A 22,107-nucleotide genomic window follows, 5' to 3' on the forward strand; every position below is an offset into this window, starting at 1 on the left:
TGTCCATTCACTCTCTCTTTTTCTCCCCGTGCTTCTACACTGTCAATTTATCTATCCTCCCCCTCTCTGCTCTTGAGTGTTTTGACGCTTTGCAGAGGAACCAAAATAGACTCGGCGGCCCTCAGACGGAGACGCGGAGAGCCAGCATGAGTCCAAACAAGAGAAACGCGCCACAAACAGGAGCTGCCTCCTTTTTTTTTTTTTTTTAACTGTTAAGGGTCCTCCTGCCTGTGTGTGAGAGTCTCTGCTCTAGAACGTCGGAGAATGAGGCTGCAGAGCCCCACCCGCTGGGGCCGCCTCCACGCTCCTTTCACCGCCGAGTACGCTAACGTAGAGACGGCCGCGCCCGAGGGGGTCTTCAATCAAGGTCCATCTCAAAAGGATAAATGGCCGGTGGATATCCACTCCAAGCAGCGGAGAATGCTCTCCGCTTTTCACTCATCCGTTTTGAATGAAGGCAGTAAAAACACATTCGGCACAATGTGATTTTTCTTTCGCGTACAGCGAGGCGGCCTACGCGTTAATGCGGCGGCATTCATAAAGCCATTAATTACCATCTGACGAGCGCGAAGTGCTTCCGAGCCTGACCCCCAGGCAGCCAAGCAACACACTAATGTACGCCATTATGGCCCATTTGCCAGGAGGGGATTTTCGGATCTTTGTCGGATCCAGTATGGCTGTGAGGTTTCGTTCCTTCATGAAAAATAGAAGGGGCAACCCTGCTGGGTGTCATTACACACACATACGCACACCGAGGCTAGACAAACACCCTCCTCACCCCTCCTGCACTTAGGCGAGGCAACACACAGGAAGAGTGTCCAGCTCCTCCTGGCGCTATTCAGAAGAATGACGCTAATGTCTCTAAAGAGGGTTTTAGAGCTTTGAAAAATCCCATTTGGGGAAAAAAAAAGAGCTGGATAAGAGGGAGATGAAGAAGCGGGGCCAGCCGAGCGGCCGGGGCCGCAGCGTAACGGGTTGGCCTGCGTTTGGGAAGCATGAAACAGGAATTAACACACTGCGACACAGGCGGCCTACGGAGAATCGCGGAACTCGCTCCGCCTCCCCTCCGTCGGCCTCCACATTACCATTCTCTCTTCAAATTGAATCTGTGGCTGATTTGAATTCCGCCACTGTATAACCTCTTATTTATTCATTGCTTTCCCGCCACCATACATACCATTAAATCTAATAATTCGTTTTTCAATGCGATCGCAGCGGCAGTCTCGCAAGAGCCGACAATTTCATGTCTCCTGTGTTGCTTAAAAAAAAAAAAAGGTGAATGGGAGGGAGGCAAAAATGGGGGTGTTTGAGGCGGTGAGGTGAACCGCAAGTGGGTGGCGGTGATTAAAAAAATCAAACAGTCCGTTTGGTCAATCTCTTGGTGCTCGGCGAGGTCGGCTGAACATAATTACTCCATTTTACTGATCAGCCTGGCCTGCTGTCTGTTGATGTAGAGGTTTGGACGCTCATATTACCAACGAGGGTGGGGGGGATTTAAATGGGGCGTTTTTTATAACAACCAATTTGTATCAGACTCACCTCCTTTCCCCGGGGAGACAGAATGAAGACCGGGTCCGGAGTGTAACACCCTGCGGCTTTCTGCCGCCTTGTGTAAAAATGTGTGTGTGTATGTGTGTGTGTGTGTGTGTGTGTGTGTGTGTGTGAGAGTGCTGGCACATCTCTGCACTGGTCTACATTAGAGCAAGTCTTTTATTTTGAAAGGTTGTGGGTGTTTAATGAAAACGGACGCAGCAACAGCTCAAGAAACGAGAGCGAACGAAAGATGAGATGCAGCGTTCACACTTCAGCGGCCTGTAGCGCTGCTCTACCTTTTCGGCAGACTGCAAATATATGCCTGCTTGGCTTCTTTTTTGGATTCGTTTTTTTATGAGCAAGTGTAAAAAAACGGAGAAGCCTGCGGACATGATTAACAGTGCCGTGCTTTGTTGTCCTCCTTGTTTATCCTCAGTTCTGAACACTCCAAACCAGCCCTGGTACATGAGGGTGTCAGTGGACATCACAAAAGCTGGACACAATCGAACGAGAATTGCTGGTGTCTTCCCCTTGTATGTCACTTTGGATAAAAGCGTCTGCTAAATAAAGTAAAGTAAAGTAAAGACAATCTATTCTACGACTGGTATAAGAGTTGGTAAAAAAAGCTGTAACTTACTGTATAAACAGAATATTATATATTTTTCATTATTTATGTGCATGTGTTATACTGTCTTCATCCGTTTCAACTGTGATTTCATGAATTATTTATTGGTTTATTTGATTTATTACCAGATGCCTGTTTTCTTAAAACCTCAAATTCATTTTTACAGATTTGTTTTATTTTCTGACACCTGCCTGGATGCCTAAAAAAATAATAGAACAATCATGAATTAGCTGTCTGCCAAAATGCAAACTGCTTGCGGTGCAAACATCAATTTGCTGCAAAATGCTTGGCTTCTTCTCAAAAAATGATGAGATTAAACATTTGACAGGAACGGATCCAAAATGCATATTCACAATAATTAACAAGAAGATTAGCAAAGGTTAGAAAAAGCTCATCATGAAATTAATTATACATTAAAAAACACATAACTATCCGTGGGCAGGACAGGAGAGAGGAATTTTTGCAGTTCTTGCACAATAATCTGGGAAAGTAACGAGGAAGAGGATTCTTGCTTTACAGTCTCAGATGAGTCACAAGATGGTATTCGCGTCACATTGCAGTGACTTCCAGCTCTCACTTCCCATAATGCCTGGAAACACACCTGCCAGTGACATCACTTCCCTCACGTCACCTTTTTAAGGTGGTTACACTGCAAACACAGTGTAATCATCAAATTCACTAATAAAGTCCACAAATATCATTAGTATTAAATCAAGACGCCAGTTATTCAATTACCGCTGCTGTTAGAGGTCATCAATGGTCCTGTGTGAATGTAATTTCCAGATCTGGAAGGAATTTATTCATGCTGTATCTTTTTCTGACCTGTTTTCATCTCATTTAAATATATTAAAAGTATAGCAAAAAAATACAAAATGAAGTGATTAATTTAGCATTGATGGGAAATCATAATAATACCACTGATTTATTAAACATTAGCATTTAAGAGAATCATTGACAGTTACACACAGTGAAAGGGTTATGAAGGGTTCTAGTTCTAGTAATTGCCACCAACCAGAATCCATTGCAGACAAACTTTCAAACACAAAATCTAAATATATTCGAAATATGAATTAATTCCAAAGAGCACCCCTAGGGCCAGTGGTGTGTGGCTCAGCCCACAATGAATCCCTAAAAAATAATGCAACATGCAGTGTGTGTTTTTACAGAAATAAACAGATACAAACAAAAAAATGCTGATCTGGATAAAACATGATGAATACTGAATGATGGAACCACAAAGGATGTTTTAAAATTGATCCCATTGTGATGATTGACAGCTCTCACACACACAAATACCTAATTCTGGAGGAGCCTTAGCATGACCATCTCTAACCATCTCCTCCATTAACCTCCATTTCCCTTGCCTGTAATACACCTTGTTCCAGGTGCTGTCAGCTGACATCACAAAGTCATTGTTGGAGCACATCCGTTCTCTTATGAAGCCAAACACGCAGATCGATTATCAATCCAAGCGTTCACACAATCTAGCAGCAAAAAGTGAATCAGCAACATTTATCAACCTCTAAGTTCATTTAGCTATATATTTTATTATTATTCCATAATTCTTTTTACAGTAAGCTGTTAGCAGTAGGGTGTTAAATAATTCAGTCAATAATTCAATCAGCACTGTCAGTGTTAGATGGGTGTTGATAACAGTAAAAGATTTTAAGTATTTTCTCCTTTCCTAAATCTGATTGTGTACACTGAAATGTATTCATTTTTCTCATTTTCATTTATGGTTAAAACTGACTTTTTGTTTGGTGCACATGATATAATTTCTGTTTTTTATGACATCAAAGTGTCATCATTTATCATTCTGTCACATAAAATAATCATTGCTTTAGAAACATTTGATGAAGGGCAAAGCAGCAGCAATAATGTACGTCCTACAGGCCCAGGGTCAGCTGTCCTCAGCTCAAAACACTCAACTCTGCCATTTTCCACATGTCTAAGAGGGGAGACAAATGGGTGTCATATTTGTCCTTGTCCTTCGATGACATGGGCTGGTCTAATTACTCCAGCTCAGCCTGTGGACGTGATCATCAGGACGTACCCATGCTGACATTGTGCCCCGCAGACACCCGCATGGCAGGGTGACGTGACGCACTGGTACTGCCCTATTTCCTATGCATATGTAGCACAGCTTTAGTCCAAGTATTTCACTCATACACATTCTCTCTCTCTCTCACTCACACACACACACACACACACACAGGCCTTGGGTAACAAACTGTAACATGCTGCATGTGTATTAAATGAATTACTGCTCCTATAAGAGTTGGAAAAAAAAACAACTTTCATATGTGAACCATTTTTTCACATTGTTTTGTACACATTTGCCCTCATCAGAAGGACAGAAGGAATCCGATGGAGGGGAATTAACTCAACCACGAGACTGCAGTTTTAAAAGTCATTTTACAACCAACAGTGTCCACAGCGTACCGATTATCATCTGAAGAGTTGTCTGTGCCCTTTCAATGTCTCTGCTCTCATGAATACACACCTTTAGACCTATGGTGGCTTTATAGAGGTCATTCTCTACAAAAATAAATAAATAAATAAATAAGCACACACATTAGCCATCCATCATGCCTGTAATTCTGAGCAGTTTTTAAGCCGAAGGTCAGCAGGTGATGTCACAGTATGGACGACCTGGCGACCCTGGACGCATCCAGGGTGGATTTGCGGTGAGGTACTGCCTGCAGCTGGAATTTATTTATTCCCCTGGTCAGCAGTCCCTGAGTGGGCATGGGTAAAACCTGCCTCAGTTCAGCTGACAGCACATGTTAGGCAGGTTCAGGCCTGAAAGCCTGTGAGGATTGTCCTTCTCGTTGTCCTTTTCCACACCCAAACGCACTCACAAGCTCACAGAGAAGGACAAGGACGGGGGTGAGTGAGCCGCGGTTGAAAAGACATCACATTAAATAAATGAGTAGGAAAAAAAGAGAGTGAGCAGCATCAGAACAGTGATAGAGGTGACAAACTGCAGCTAAAATTTCAGAAATTATTTGTACACACACACACAAGTATACATGTATATATGCATCATCGATATATGCATTTTAACTTAATACATTTGATTTAACTTCACATTCTACACTTTGGAAGTTCGATGGTATGTATTATTGGTATTTTCTACCAAGTTTCTACCAGTGTTTTTATGGCCCATTTTCCCACACTGTTTATACCTGAGCACAAAATTCATTTATCTGCATACCAGACACACATACACACACACACACACACACACACACACACACACACACAAATGAATGTAATGCAGACACTTCCTCACAATAAATGCCCTGTGCAGCCGTCAGCCAACATATCATTTCCCATAGAAACACACTTCATGAGCCCTTGACAAAGCCAACATATTCTTTGCCTGCTCCTTCCTGAGCAGCACCCACACATTCAGCACTGAACAAACGTGCACCGTTACTACCAGTCACTCTGCCACCGCCGCCGCCACCCTACACTTTCTATGCAAATACTGCACAGTGTGCAATCTTTTTTTCCCCTCCTGCGGTCTCTCACCAACGCAGGACAGAAGCAGTCTGGCCTGCCTGATTATACAAATTTGGCACCATCACACTGCAATCTTCTCAGCCAGAAAATGGAGACAAATGTATGATTCCTGTAGCAACAGCTAGATATTCTCAACAGCAGACATTAAAGAGCCCAAAAATGTATAGATATACACATTTTTAATTCTAAAGACTGAAAAATAGATAATGTGGTATAAAAAAAGACAGAAGAGAAAGGAGGAAAGCAGAGAGCAGGCCTGACATCAAAGAGTAGACATACCTCACAGGCGCAGAAATGAGAAGAGGGGAAGCCACGAATGGATGCAGCTGGGAAAATCACATTAGGCAAGATCCATTTAGACATGGCTTTATATTGTCCTAAGCAGTGTGCTGCACACACACTGTTCTTATTATTTTATTTATTTTTTTATTTTTTTCACCCCCAAGAAGATTCCATTTTCTACTGAACACACATAAGCCTGTGGCTATAGTCCCCACTTCAATTAGGAAATAAAATAAAGGCTGGCAGCTAGTTAAATGCAATTGCACACATCAGGAAAGGGGGGAGTCATTTAAAAAAAAAGAGAGAGAGAAGAGTCAAGGGTGGGACTGCTAGAAAAACTAAGCGCTTCCTTGTGTTTGCCTTTTGACCTTTGACCCGGTTACCCATTATGCTACAATGAGGGGGGGTTGGTATGACTCTGTGTCACTGACGTCTTCACCTCGATGAAGTGAAATGACTCACGCTGCAGCAACAACGCTCGTGCTTCTCAGAAGCATGCTTCAACGTAAAGCGCTAATGCTCGCCAGCGGGCGTGTCTGGAGTCACAATACACCAATCACACTGTGGACGCAACGTGACTGGCTAGAGCTGATACTAGGTAAATTGTTGAAATACATTACACTGCCCTGCGCTACAGATCACGTAATGAAAATGTCCGTAATATCACTAAAGTTTACTGAACAATGCTTACTGAATAAATTCACTTGCTGTGCCTTGTCATAACCTGGAAAAAGTCTATAAAGTCAAGCCAAACAAAAGCTTTTCAATAGTCTAGAATTTTGAAAATGAACACTGGATGACGGCAAGAAAATTGACGTACAGACGTAATTCCTTCCGGTGGCTTACGTGACAAGGTGAAGCCTTGGAGGAGCTGCTGCGCCGTCACCTCCTCCAAGACATCTGGCCGGAGGGATGGTGAGCGGGTGGCATTTTGCACGCTGTGTTCTGCTTTAATGAGACAGATGTTTAGTGAGCGAATGGATGCAGTTCCATCAATCATTGAAGTTTCCGGCAGGAATGCAGCCAGTGCATTTCTGCTGGGACACAAAAGAAGAGCTAAAGACACTTAAGCTTAAACACAAAAGAGGGAGCTGTTTGTGCCCCCCGTGCACCAATGTTTTACAGAATGGTGGTCTGATTTTGCATGGAACAGGCAACAGGCAGTAAATTTCAACCAAGCAGAAACATGAATTTTCTCTCAAGTCCTTAAGCACTGTCTCTCGGTGGCTTCTTATTTCTTATCATTTCAGACCCTCAAAAACAAGGCAATCAGATTCTACATGGATCAATGTGATTTCACAATCAGGAACTTGCACGACAAGCAATCCATAATAACTGTGGTATCGTTGTAGTTGGCTAGTGGGTAACACACTTGCCTATGAATCAGAAGACCCAGGTTCAAACCCCACTTACAAAAGTCCATATGACATGACCAAGATAAGAAGCTCCAGTGACCCTCATCTGGACAAGCAGGTGACAAGTGACTGAAAATACGCCAGTGTAGTGACAGTACCCCTGGCTTGGGCTCTTATCTGCTTGATGCACCCTGCTGCACCACCGCAAATTCCTTACAGACAAGTGCCCCATTCTTCGCCAGCCATCTTGGCAACAACCCAAGCGTTAATTTAGGGATAACAAGATCTAAATGAATGGGGTGAGACTCTTAACCTGCCGTGGCCACAGCACATAAAGCCTGAAAATGCAGCCTTCCTAGTTAATACGAAAGGACTATGTCACACTACTGGCACTGTAGAAGATGCATTTCTACACATGAGTAACTTTGTAGTTGCAACAACGTGATTGGCTTCAGGGTTTGGTCGCTATTAAGCATTATATTTTGACATTATTTGTGCTGTGCTTTTCCTGTGACAGTAACCTAGTGGGTAACACATTCGCTACCATTGTGTCCCTGAACAAGACACTTAACCCTGAGTGTCTCCAGGGGGACTGTCCCTGTCACTACTGGTACTTTTGCTCAGTGGCACCTGAGCAGGAACTGGATTTGAACCGGCAACCTTCTGATTACGGGGCCGCCTCTTTAATCAGTAGGCCACCACTGGCCCTAAATAGGGACTACTAAATGCTGTAAATGTTTCTTTAAGTGGTTTGTCTGCAGTAATATTGTAGGTCAAGGTGAAGAATTAGTGATATGTTCCATTTATGTAATACATTTAAATAATTAATTTCCTATGACGGATTTTACTTGAATATTTACCAGCCTATTAAACTCATCTGTCCATTTTCTATTAGTTTTATGGACGGATTTGTGATGATATATGGACTGACCAATCAGCACATTGCAAGAAATCAGCACTTAAGTGACATCCATGTCCTTTTGATTGAAATGCCAGTTTACAAATCCTGTCCTGCCTGACATGGATTATCTGCTTACCCTACACGGTAAACTCCATTACACATGTTCTTATTAAAATATCCCTGCTAAAGAAGCCATTATGGCGACCCCATTTTGGGCAGGGAGCCCCTGAGACGGGGGAAGAGAAGGCTGCGCCGCATGACATCCATCGCTCAAACCCAGGCGCACTGATGGAGAACCGCTGCTTATCTATTCCAGACACACGGTCACACAATGCGCTCGCACCAGCCCATTACTGCACATCTGTGACAGATTCAATCAGGGGACATTGTGTGCTCGCAAAATCTTTTGACTGGCTGAGAAAAAAAATTTGGCTGCACTGCACACTGTATTTCACACAGCCTGGATTATGGAAGGGACATGGTTTTAGTGGATGACCAGGGTCTAAGGAGGTCCCCATTATCACATAAGTCATAACATTGAGCATCATGAATAAATGCATACCATCATAAGTAGGGGTGTTGAAATGAATCTCATAATCGACGTGGACTATTCTGGATCAGTGCAGTGCAGAACACAATCAATTATTTCATAACGACGTTGTTTGGTGATTTTCTGGTAGAAAAATTCTAGTTAAAAGTAGTGCCGGTAGTGTTCAGCCTCATCCACACAGACGTTCCAAATGAACACCCTCTGAACATTATACACATATTTTTGTCATCTTCCTTTCTGTTTAATGTTCTTTGCTGTTTAACACTCATCGGGATTTCGGGATTTGCTCCAAATGTTATCTCGCTGTACTACCTGTCTAGAAATTGACGGCAAGAAAAACGTTTATTTGATGACGACCGAACACGCAGCCGACCGAACTCTGGTACTTAGCAGAACGGTCGGCATCTCACTGTCCTATTTGAAAACATAATGTGAAGTAATATAGAAATACTGATGGGAAGCATGATGATGCATCGATAATCAAGGCATTGATATTCATAATCGAATCGAATTGTGAGAGCAGTGAAGGGTCACACCTGTATTTATCAGTCTTATAATTTCTTCATCAACATTCATGTTTTCATATATGGATTATGGAGTAAAACATTCCGTACAAAGTCTTATAAACAGCATTAAAATACACATCAGCACAATAAGGACACTCTTCACTGCATGGAGAACAGGGCGAGAGCAGCGTCTGAGATCAGGGTGTCAGCCTCCACGGCCGGGGCTCCGCCGGATAATCAAGCCCCGAGGAGAGGCTGCGTCTGGGGGCACGGCGCTCGCACCTTCCATCAAAAGCCCCGCAGGCAATCACAGGTCCATTCCCAGCAGTTGCCGCAAATCATGCAACGTAGATGACTGGAAAATCATGGAGAGGGAGACGCTGGGGAAGAAAAGCCTGGAGAGAGATTCTGCCCGACAGAGGTGAGATTGGTGAGCTGCTGAGTGTTGCTATTGGCTGTTTCATTTTCTATTTATTTCCTCCAGGCTGTGGAAAGGGATTCCAAACTTTAATACTGCTACTTGCATAGCCTGTATAACTACTCGGTATATAGAAATTCTCCAAAAACAGTCATCGATTCATATATTGACAGCATTTGTGCAAACTTGTTCATTTTTGCTCTCGTTGAGGGAATAAATTGGTGTGACTGAACGTCCAGAACCCAATCTTGTCAAGGTGGTAAGAAGACGATGAGCAGTGGACCAACCCTCAAATGCAATTGCCTCTTATTCAGCGTGGTGGACCATGTGGAAAAGATTTTTTGCCATAGAGAGCTTCCAACCAGGACCCGGACGCAATCAGTCTGGGGTGAAGCATTAGGTTTGCATAGTAAAGTTCTGGCAGTTGGTGCTGACTGGCGACCTGCATCTGAGAAATTAAAAGTTTTACAGATGAACCAGCGATGGGGACAAGCCGATCAAAGAGTCTTGGTGGAGAGTAACGTTTCCATGTTTCACCATGCATCAAATGAGTCAAATATGAACATGTGGACTGGCTGAATGTTTTGGGGGGTTTTTGGCCATCACATTAACACCTGTAATTGAAATATAAAGACAGTGATCCGCCCAGATGAGGCGAGGGTTGGATGGGGAGGGTTCAGGCCATTGTGCCCCCATGGGGATTACCACAATGAGCCGCATGTTGAATGGGATTAAATTTGCAATTTGACAGGAAGAGGTCTGGTTGGAGAACAAAAGCCTGACAAAGGTTCATTCTTCCACACTTGGCGCTCGGGAGTTGCGAACGGCGCTTTCCGTTTCGGCGCGCCCGCGACAATGAGGACATGAGAAAGAGGGGGAGAAGAAGAAGGAGGTGGGAAGATGAAGGGATGAAGGAGGCTCTTCACGGCAGACGGCCTGACACCCCGGCGGTTTGAAAGAGCTCCAGCGGCACAGTTAGACTCTATCACATTGGGACGGGAAGCACATAATTGGAGGTAATATCTCCTCTGGTTGCTCTTTTAAAGTCTGACAGGGGCAGGAGCGGCTCTTGCCATTAATGGGCTCCTGTCCTCTGTCATCTCCACCCTGCCTCTGTCCCAACGTATTCCCATGCGTCCCGGACGTCAAGAAACGTGGCACAAAGCCGTGCTGATTGTCCAATGGTCTCAGCATGGCTTCCTTCTCTCGCTTTTGCACTCACTTCTCTATTTCATGTGCTGCTGACTTTCTGTCAGGGGGGAGATAGGGATTTTTTTGTGAACCAATGTATGGCTGGGACAAATTATTCTATTATGATTAGTGATTGTGAAATGGTTCAGGGCGATTACGATGATGAAACTTATTTACTTAATCATATGTGGCAGAAATGGGCGCAACAACTGACATTCTGAGTCTTGTTTAAATTGTTTAGATCTCACTGGCTCTAAAATTTCATATACTTCATATACTTATGACTTATGGGGCAGTTGGGGCCTAGCGGTTAAGGAAGCGCCCCCATAATCAGAAGGTTGCCGGTTCGAATCCCAATCCGCCACTGAGGTGCCACTGAGCAAAGCACTGTCCCCACCCACTGCTCCCCGGGCGCCTGTCATGGCTGTCCACTGTGTGCACTGTGTGCTGTGCTGATGTGTATCACAATGACAATCACTTCACTTTCACTTCACTTATGATTTTTTTTTACTTTTTTCTGGTTTCTTTGGGTTTCTGTCCAGATGCTTTCAAACTGACAATTCCATGTAATTTTCTTCAAAATTATTCGTTTTTGTAGCATCAGGCCAATTCTTCAGAACTGACACCATAGAGGATTGAAGAATTAATCATTTTACAGTGATCCCTGTCAGTGACCGGAAAATGCCACCCAAATCCATGTAACATAAATTGTATTGAGAGGTAATGTTACTCAGTGTAGGATGAATGTGTTTAGCTGCATTTTACATTTTGCACAGCTTCCTACAAGCTCTTTAGTCCCAAATGCATAAATTTATTTCTATTGGTTTTGCACCCAGAAGAGATTAATTAGATTTTCAACATGAGCAAAAGTTTGGAGTCGACATCTTGACTTCGTCTGTCTATCACAGCACTCATTTGTTGATGTGTTCATTTCTCATATTGTGTAGAAAATGTAATTGTTATGGTCAAACAATGTGGATTTTCAATTTTAGCAAAATGCCAAACGCTACAGCTGTGAAAATATTACAGAGGCATGTCCAAACGGTGTCTTCTCACAACATAGCAGACATTGCAGAAAATGTCATGCCAATTGGCTTGAAATTGTTAACACCAGATTATGGTACATTCATGTAGAGACTAACACGAGAAGAATTAGACTCAACACAAAATGCTCATGGATCAACGTGATCAAGACATTTCACAACAAAGGATGGAAAACTGGCCACTGACAGGCGTCACACAGAATGTCGTGTTTTTATTCCCACTGGGCTATACTCACATTAATGAGTGTGTCATACAGACAGGGCATTCAGACACAAAGGGCACCCCTGTGAGAAACTACACCGCAAATCATTCTGCATGCAGCCTTCATTGAGCTCTGACAGTGTCACGCAACTGTCACCGACATCCCATTTGTTTTTGCCAACCCTGTAATATAAACCCTGAAACATTTAGCAGCGGCATAAAAAAGACCCGTGTTTACCCGACCCTAACCAGCCTCGACATTTAAAGTGGATCAATGCAGTCTGTATGTACCACCATGGCCCAATACGGCAGATTTTTCTCTCCGCACCCAGTCTGCAAACATGCTTAACCTTGATCGTCTCCAGTCACTCAACAAACACGCCTTTTTTTTCTTGTTTTATTTCCCCCTCCCTTTGCCCCAACTCTGGCCATGGTTTATTGGTGATTCCTCCTCCCAGAGTGCAGAACCCTGGTCTGCTCCCAGAGCTACCCAGGGTGCCAAGCGTGCCAGAAAAGATATTATTCACATGGGCAGTGTCCAGGTTCTCTGTCACCAGAATAAATAGCTGTTGATTTAAATGGATGAGTTGCTCACCATACAGAAAAAGACTCAAATGCAGTTATTCAGCAGCAAAGCGTGCTTTTTATCAACCCCTGTGGGTTCAATTATTAAAATAGCATTAATAAAGAAAAAAAATCCAATGTAGGGAGAAACAATTAACTGATTTGCAAGGCATTTGATTTGATGGTACAAAGGGAGCAAAATTATGACAGACTGAACACTGCCGATGATTGGGGCAACTACTGAATGTATTAATTTTACTTTAATTTATTTATTTAACCCAGACAATACCTGCTGATGAACTGTAATAATTACTCATGCAAATTGCATGATCTCAAGTTTGGCTTCCATGTCAAGCAATTAGCGACTGAAGTAATTAATTCAACTAATTAATCTGTCTCAGTATCATCCTGCCTTCAAAGCAATCATACAACAAACAGATTTTCTTGTTCTTTTTTTTTTCTTCCACACGTACTTTTCAAGACATTGAAATTGTCTCGGCATTGTTCTATTGGGATGTGGGGAATGACTTTGGCACAAATGAGCAGGAAGCAAATCTCAAAATGACAGAAAGCAGCAAAGCCTGCTTTTGCATCACATAATGCCATCTGTACCCTAATCTCAACTTCCTTTTTTATGCCCACTGTGTCACATTCCATTACAGAACCCCCAAACTGTGACAACAATGCTGGATGTATACTGCAAGTGGTACATCACCTACAATGTGAAAAAGTGAACTGAACATTTGCATGAAAATGAAATTAAAACAAGCATTGAGGCAAGGAATATCTCACAAAAGTGATTAAATTCAAAATGACTTCAGGCAAGCAGATTACAATGAGAACGATGGCCACAAAACCTGTAGGCCGAAAGGAGGCTTATGTGAACACAATGCCTACGATTATCAATGCCTCAATATTGATGCATCAGCATGCATCCCATAAATTTTCTATGTTGTCACATGATGTTTTCCAGTACAAGTACACCCGTGTGGAAGCTTTGATTTGCTAAATTGATCAGAAAAACTGTCACGTTCAGCCCGCGGTCACCTTGTAACAATTAAATATACTGGTAGTTCTCCTTTAAATTCACATGGTACAATGCTGTCGGCGGACTTAGCTGTTGGCCCCAGTCCTGATGCAGATCGACTCTCCACCAAGCAGGAGAACCGAGCAGACAGGTCCAAGCTCCTGTGGTCCCTTCATTATTTCATTTTGTAATACATAAAAGCAGCAACGTTTGGTACGTGTAATGGGCGTGGCGGAAGTGAGGTGCTGTAGGAATAATAAATAGAGAGCGTGATGGAAACCCTAACAGCGGTGTGTGATTCTCTTTCTTCCCGATGGGCCTCATTTCTCACCAGAGAAATTTCCTCCACTACACACCGACCCAAACCCATTACAACCTGAAGCTACAAACGCCAAAAAAACGACTGGTTCAGACATCCCTGGTGTCAGGTGCGGGCGGACTGGACACAGACCGAAAGAGGCTAAACACTGCCCTCACCGCGAGGCTCAGAAAAAATGCATGGCTTTCTATACTCTAAACTCGTTCTAAAAGACGATAATGTCGTGTTGTAGATCTCTGGACACACAGAGAAAGATCAGCTTTGTGTGTGTGTTTTGAAGTGGCAGAAAAAATACGTCATGGTGAAACTCCTACCCGCAGCGGCACTGCACTCAGATCAGGCCGCCACAGTCACTACTGGCACTACTTTTTAACAAGAAAATCACCAAGCCACGGCATTATGAAAAATCGATTATATTCTGCACTGCATCGATGCAGAATCGTCCACGTCTGCATTGCGATACATCAATTTTCTTTACTATAATTGACCCTTTATTAGAAACACGTAAACACCAAGAAAAAAGACACCCATGGCGCACAACAAGGTGACAGATGTAGACCAAGAGGGAACAGCTGTTTTAGCACAGTGTGTAGAAGCGTCCCCATGTATAATGGAGACGATACAGACATAGAGCTTTTCTTTTAATTCATCTCCACTTCCTGTGCTCATACGCTATTTTATGCTTGTTCATCACATGATAAGATGTTGTATTGATATTTGAACTTTGAAAAGAGTTTTAAAGACTTTTGCCCCTATGGGTATAACATCAGATCACTAAGACTCTCGACGGAGGTCATTTCTGGTCCAACTGAAAACCCCACAGCAGAGCTGAAAATTAGCCGATTGATAAACTTTTTTTTTTTTTTCGAAGAACACACAGAACTGGGGTCTGATGAGCAATTTTGCTGTTATCGCAACAGACAGGAAGCCAATCACACAGCGGCTGAAGGCACTCGCTCCGTCCAATCCCATTACAGCGATGAGCCTGAGTTCATACAGCAGCCAATCACCAGCCCCCCTGAAGCCGCTGCACTTAACATACTGTCTTCTGTGTGATTGCGACCTGAGGGGGATGTGGACTGATTGGATTTTTTTTTCTTGTCTTCTTCCAGCTGTCCACCATTACGAGTCAAGCGAGGCGCTGAAGTCACCAAGCTCCGTTCAGCCTCCATCTCCCTGTCCATGGGCGACTATACCTAATCCATGTCCAACAACTCTGCTTAGTTCCAGGTTTGTTGTGTTTTTTTTTGGGTTTGTCACCCAGATGGACGCAGCCAGCCAAGCCATCTGTGTTTTGCTGCAGGACGTCCATATGGCCACATCTTCAGCCATGTTCTTTTCAAATTAAAGCAGGTAAACAGAGCAAGTGTGGGGTTGTCTGAGGAGCCGCGATGACGGGGGTCTGTTAGCCCTGCGGCTACATTAACCTGCCACCACGGTGGATGTCAGGGACTGAGTGGTCCTGGCTTCCAAGCGGAGGGGTTCCTGGCACGTCTACACTTTCACCAAACATTCCTGGCTAATTTCACGAAGTAACCGCAGAATAGAAGACCATGCGTTGTGTGCAGATACGTGTGTCATGGTTGCAAAAAGAAAAAACAGTCATATATATATATAAAATTTGCTGTTACCATTTCCATGCATCCCTGCCATTGGTGGTTGCACATGTCCATGTGACCTGTGACCATAAAGAAATAAAATGGCAGAGGTTCGAGGCTTTCCCGTTTGACTGCTTTCATTTTGTTCGACTTTCCTTGCCCAGCTGGGGTGACGGCTCCATGGGGGGAGTCGAACGGGCGAGACGGCGGCTCGTAATAAAGACAAATGGAGAGAACATGAAATTTGATTCTGTCTCGCGTTGTGGCAACACCAACAAAAAGAAAAAGTGCATGAGATGGAGAGAGACCCGCCATCCTGACAACCCACAAACTCCCGTCTGCTGTCAGACTGGGAAGGGTGCGCATCCCACGATAATGACAATCCTTCTCAGGAGGTGGGGGTAGGAAGGAGTGGCGATGTGTGTGTGTTTGTGTGTGTGTGTATATATGTGCAATTAATTGCAATCGCAAAATAATCGCGATTTAAGCACATGCGATTTCTAAACCGCATAAGGCTGCGATTTTATCCATTAATTTATTTTGATTTTTATTCAGGATACGTTCTTGTGAGCATGATTTTAATGTGTTAACCAATCAGAGCTGATGCAGCGCAATCACAGCTAAACTGAGCAGGAGAAAGATGTTAACCAATCAGAGCGCACAACGAAGCTGATCGGCAGAACCAAATAGGCGAGCAGGAGGAAAGAACATAAAATATGGTTGCAGGTCAAAATAAAAATGACAAAAGATATCAGCTGCCATCTCGCACTCATTTCTGGCAAAAAACCTTTAAGAGAGAAATCTGTTTTTGGTTTTGATTTATGTTTTTATTTATTGTTATGACTGGAATTGAGGTTAGTTAATTTTTTTTTTCCATGTTGTCTGTTTTTGAGACAATTTATTACAGTTTTGTTAATCAAGCAGTTAGTAGTACTGTGTACAGTATGTTATTAACTAGAGTTGAGGTTATTTAATCTTAATTTATTTTATGTTGTCTGTTTTAAAGACAATTTTACTACAGTTTTGTTTATTAAACACAATACTATGTTATTTCATTGTGAAATGTTTTGTTATGCACTTCTTGTGCACTGAATATGTTTAGAATGTATGTAGCTTGTTTGAAAAAGCAAAAACAGTTGCCAAAATCGCAAATAAAATCGCAATCGCAATATTCGTTCAAAAAATCGCAATATGATTATTTTGTCCATATTGCACAGCCCTAATATTTATATAATATGGCTCTCATTGCATCCCTCACGTCCGTGCCGCGAACACCGGGATCACGGGGGTGCGAGGGGCCAGGGTGCGATTTACTTATTTATTTCAATAATTACCAGGAGCATATGTTCCCCTCAGACCTTTCTGCCATGGAGCGCGCACTTTGTACGGCGATATGAAAACACCATCTGCTTTTTACCAGCCGAGAGCAGGCCCTGTCGCACAGAACCGGGATTACCGGCAGCCTCCGGATCTCCGCTCCATCGCCGAGCACCATCGGAAGATCCTTGTAATTCATAACGGATCAGTCAATTATGTATAATCTGCGCTGGCGTGACCAGGAGCATGCAGTTATTCGGCAATTATCAACGGCAGGAGCTCTGGCTTTCGTCCTCCTGCGCAAGTCCATTTGCATTCTTTCTTTTTCCGCATTTTAATAGGGATCCAATGATCGTGTGGCTGAAGAGACACTAGACGTGCATAACAGCCTCTTCACTGTGTTTTTTTCAATTATCGAGCAGCATTTCAAAGCATTTCCTGTCCGATAATGTGTGCATGCCGCGTGTGTTTATGAGGTACAGCCGAAAATCCATGGCCACTGGCCTGCAGTCGTCAGTGGGAAGATGTGGCCGGGCGTGGCAGGGCCCGGGAATGGTGTGTCCAACTGGCACGTGTGAGTGGGGGGACGGCGCGTAATCAAACAAAGCTAACAGCTGCTCTTCCTCATTATCTATATTGGAGCTAATAGCAGCTTGCGCTGACTCTTTTAATGGAAGCCGAATTTGAACAGGGGCTTTGTGTGTGAAGTCAGACAGCTGTGTGTGTGTGTGTGTGTGTGTGTGTGTGTGTGTGTGTGTGTGTGTGCTCCTACAGATGCAGAATAGAGAAGGTTGGGAGTCTCAATGCAGCATCATAAACTAGATTCTAGATTCTAGATTTCGTGGACCAGGCAGACAGAGACCCCCAGAATTACAACACATCAGACACCTTTTCACCGGGCCCCCGTCACCGCCCGGTGACTCTGCTGGAACAGAGGCCTGCCTTCACTCGGCATCTCCCTGCACTCCCTGCAGCAATTAAATTTACATGAAAATGAAATATTCATTTCTGTCCGGCGGTTTTGACGGCCGTCTTCATTTGAAACAACGCGCTCCGCCTTGCGCCGCTCCCTCTCGTTATCTCCCGCTACCTGTTGCACTGTTCGGGGTTCACGTGGGTTGAGTTTAAAGGGGAGCGCTGCAGTACCTGCTCCACCATTCACACGCCGACACACGTCCTTCCCTTGGCAGCAAGACAAATTGCGATTGCAGTGAAACATTACAAAATATATAAGGCCATACAGTTCATGGAGACTCTCATCGATATATTTGAAACATTCATAAAGTTCACGTTTTATGTTTTTTCTGACACAGAAACGAATTCTGTGGTTATGGGCCTGATGGTCGAGCTCAACAAGAATGAAAGACGGACTTGAATTTTCTTTCCGCACTTTGCCAAGACTGCTCGTGACAAATTGGATGTTATTGATAGTGAGGATATTTTATGGCAAAATGATCAATACTGACTAATCCAATATTGGCTCCACCCCACTCCAACGTTAACTGAGTTTGCAGTAAACTTGCGGTGATTGACGGTCCTGCCCGGGACCGCTGCTGTTAAACATCTCTGTCCCTGTCTTTAATTCAATTCGATTAATGCCAAATGAAAACATGCAAGTGGAGAAAAGAAACAAACATGACACCAAATCATGAGGAGGATTGATTAACCGGCAATGATGAAGCACTCCGCGTCTTTTGGTAGCTAAAGCAATTGATTATTCAATAAATCATCGCTGGCGCTAAACTCCCCTCATTGAAAAATAAAGAAAGAAACATAAATTAGCTTCATCCATCATCGGTATCCACTGGACGAGACAGCAGGTGACTGTACAAGATCCCTTCCCAACCTGACAGCCACGTGCCAAGAAAAATTTTTTTTAATAAATACTGCACGGCAAGGAAAAATGCAAGAACACCATGGTAATAAAAATCCAGTACTAGTTGCCCTGACCTGTTTTACTGCACCGATAAAAGATGTCATAAAAGGCAGGTTTTCAGTTTTATTAACAGGGAAAATGATATCATGCAACATTCTAAGTATTGGTATTTATCATGAAAATAATAAAATATGACCAGGGCTTTACATGGAGTAGAGAATGTGGCAGACTGATAATGTTATAAAATATGTTCAATATTGATATACTGTCCAGATGTTCACATTCTAAGAAATGTACCATAATCACACTTAAGGAATTATTCAAGTCCATCAGCGCAATAAATAAATCTTTATGCAGTATCATTGCTCTTTCCTTTAGCGTTTTTTAAAAGTTACTATATGAGGCAGTATCGGAGTCGGCCGGCAGCCCTGGAGAGGAAGGGAGAGGGTGGGAGTGTGCGGAGCGGCGCAGCCCGGCTCTTTCCTCTCCGGTGACATTTACAGGTCTCTGAGTGAGTCTGATCAGCCATCGGAACCCAGTGAAGAGGCCTATAAAACACCAATCAATTGATACAAGCCCACCGCCGGATGCCCACCATTAAACTGATGCTTGGGCTGCGGCACTGAGACGGGCAGGAAGCCCGTCTCTATACACACTTTTCTCCTTCTGCTGGCCAGTTACAGCCCGGTGGCGGGGTGAATAACCGCAGTGAGACCCCACAGAATGGGGGTCTTAATAAAAACAGAGCCCCCTTGTGGTGCTAAAAAGCATGGCCTCCAAACTGGCTGCAGTCCAACTAGTACACACACAAACACACACACTGCATCACCTTTACACATGTTGACGTGGAAATACACATACGTTTCGCGAGCGGCCACACAAATCCACCCGTGCAAACACGCGTAAGGCACAGAGATGAGATGGGGGACAAATTCACATTTACAAGCACAGACACAGACAGAATGTGTGCGTTACACACACAAATATAGAAACACTATGCAACCGGGGGCAGATTTAACTCTGCTCTGTGTCATGTTGAAAAACCAAACCTGTCACCCACTGGGTTGGCCTGTGGATGAACGTACCAACAAAGAAAAAACCCAGCTTTTCTTTACTGGAGTCGAGGACAACACACAACAGGGATCTGCACTGAGTACGAGAGCGCTGAACCACAATGTCACCAAAAGTCAAAACTGTCCTCGACGCAGCTGTCAATCTCCCAGTCACTAGCACCCACCGCCAAGATGCCATCATTTGCAACAGACCTTCTCTTCTCTTCATGTTTGTTGTGCACTTTTTAATGCTGATGCTGTTTAGAAGCCACGCATGTGCTGAGCATTTTTCACCAGGATATATGGTGGCGCTTTTAAGGGATCTGTTGCATGATCTAATTGTAGCGGCAGCTGCTGGGTGCTGGGCGCTGGGTGCTGGGTGCCCGCGGTTTGCCCACGTTAACGTCTTATCACGACATTCCGAGGAATTGTGCCGCTCGCCCGTCAAAAGCGATTTGGCCGGAGACGGGAATGTATCGATCTTCATTCGGTTCCTGTCTCCTCCCGGCTCCGGGCTCCCAATGACAATTTTTCATTCTCACGAAAGTGATGCGCCGTGGCGAGCGCACTTTTCACTTCGCGTTAAGCTCATCCGGGCTCGACGGAGAATATTCCCGGACGAACAGTTGCCGAGATCGCCGACTTTATTTGTACAGTTTTTATTGTCGGGTAAACTACCCATCGCATCAGCGTTAATTATCCCATCCCGGCCCCTAATAAAAATCCATATCAATCCGCGTGGTGCGTGTGCGTGTCTACTTTTTGAAATTGTCCGCCGCTACTTTGTCCCACCTGGCCGTCGGACGGAATGTAAAGACGAGATGACAGGGGGGTGCGACCCTGCTTACCTATCCGTATGACATGTGGCATCCCGCGCGAGCACTCAATCCAAAAGAGACAGAGGAGCGCCGCGGTCCGGTATTCCACAAGAGTATTTCTCATCGTGGGGAAGTAGCGGGATCCACTTTTTCCCTTTACTTCTCTTTTTTTTTTTTTTTTGTGGTTGTTGTTGTTCGTCGTCTTCTTTTTTTTCTATAGAGGATCCAAAGTCGTTTCGGAAGTGCTGGTCAGTTTAGGACTGTCGGGATATGTCATGCGTGGATTCTGCTGCGTGCCATAGATTTGCGCTCATGGCAGTTGCGGCAGCGTTCTCCTCCCTCTCTCTCTCTCTCTCTCTCTCTCTCTCTCTCTCCTCTCTCAGGTTGTCCAGTGGACCAGTGGACCAGCGTTCCACCTCCGGAGCCGAGGAGCGCCGAGGAGACTCGGCGCGCAACTGAGCCTGGAAAAGCGGGAGAGGGCGTAGAAATACGGCGTAACGGAGCAGACATAGAAATGCGCCTTATAGAGAGGGGCGCGTCGGTTATGCAAATTTCTGTTTCATAAAGCATCGTCAAAGTGAAACAAAAATATATAGACTTTTTAATGTCTTACATTGGAAATATTTCCAGCTCCTTATACACAGGTAGCGTGAAGTGAAGGATATATATATATATTTTTTTTTAGATTTTTTTTTTTTTTTTACTTTGCACACAGTGATTATGCAGAGACGAACCCTCTGGCTCCCTAAAGCTCAGTGTGCAGACTAAACCGGCCCTTTTCTATATTACACAGAAAACAATCAGCGGCTTATAATCTCCATTAAATGGCAGTTGCCTGCACTGCGCCGTGCCCCGGCTCCCTTACTCACTACAACATCATTTCTGCAGACAGAACACGGAACTTTTTCCTCCTGTTCATATTTCATTTCGTATGCAGTTGCGCCTCATGCTCGTCTGCACTCTTATCCTAGTGTGCAAAAAATGCACTTGAAAGGGTAACGGGTGCATTTCAAATGAACGCTGCAGGCTGTGTACATCAGGACGGCCCCCATTTGCATGATATTGATGGTGGGCAGGGGGCTTGGTGGTGGTGGGGCACTTATGCTCTTTATTTGGGCCGCTCTGTCTGTGTCAGAGAGTACATTACGCCTGCATAACCGCTTACTGCCTGTCCGTCTGCGCATTTTTCATACTTTATGGTTGGGCTGTCTGCCGCACGGCCCGAGTGAAACATGGCGGCCGACCTCTCTGTTTTCCACACCCGGCCTGACGCCACGCGTCTGTGAGTGTGAGACAGAGTGTTTGCGTGAGTAAGCGGCGGTAATGAAATCACGCGATAAGTGTATTTATTCTCCTCCCTGACACGGCCACTTTATTACTGTCATGATGCGTTTCAGATAAA

The 22,107-nt window shown here is 44.1% G+C and overlaps 1 protein-coding gene across 2 annotated transcripts in view; it reads right to left on the reverse strand.

Annotated features, from left to right (window-relative positions):
• The window catches only part of grik3 (glutamate ionotropic receptor kainate type subunit 3), a 101,711-nt gene extending 80,542 nt beyond the window's left edge, over positions 1–21,169 (reverse strand). For both annotated transcript variants that reach the window (XM_028978889.1, XM_028978890.1), the window contains exon 1: positions 20,736–21,169. In XM_028978889.1, coding sequence (XP_028834722.1) covers positions 20,736–20,829 — 94 coding nt within the window. In that variant the 5' untranslated portion in view covers positions 20,830–21,169. The remainder of the gene's footprint in view (positions 1–20,735) is intronic.
• Between the last annotated feature and the right edge of the window lie 938 nt (positions 21,170–22,107).

The sequence above is a fragment of the Denticeps clupeoides genome, chromosome 5 (assembly GCF_900700375.1).
Source record: "Denticeps clupeoides chromosome 5, fDenClu1.1, whole genome shotgun sequence".
NCBI lineage: Eukaryota > Metazoa > Chordata > Actinopteri > Clupeiformes > Denticipitidae > Denticeps > Denticeps clupeoides.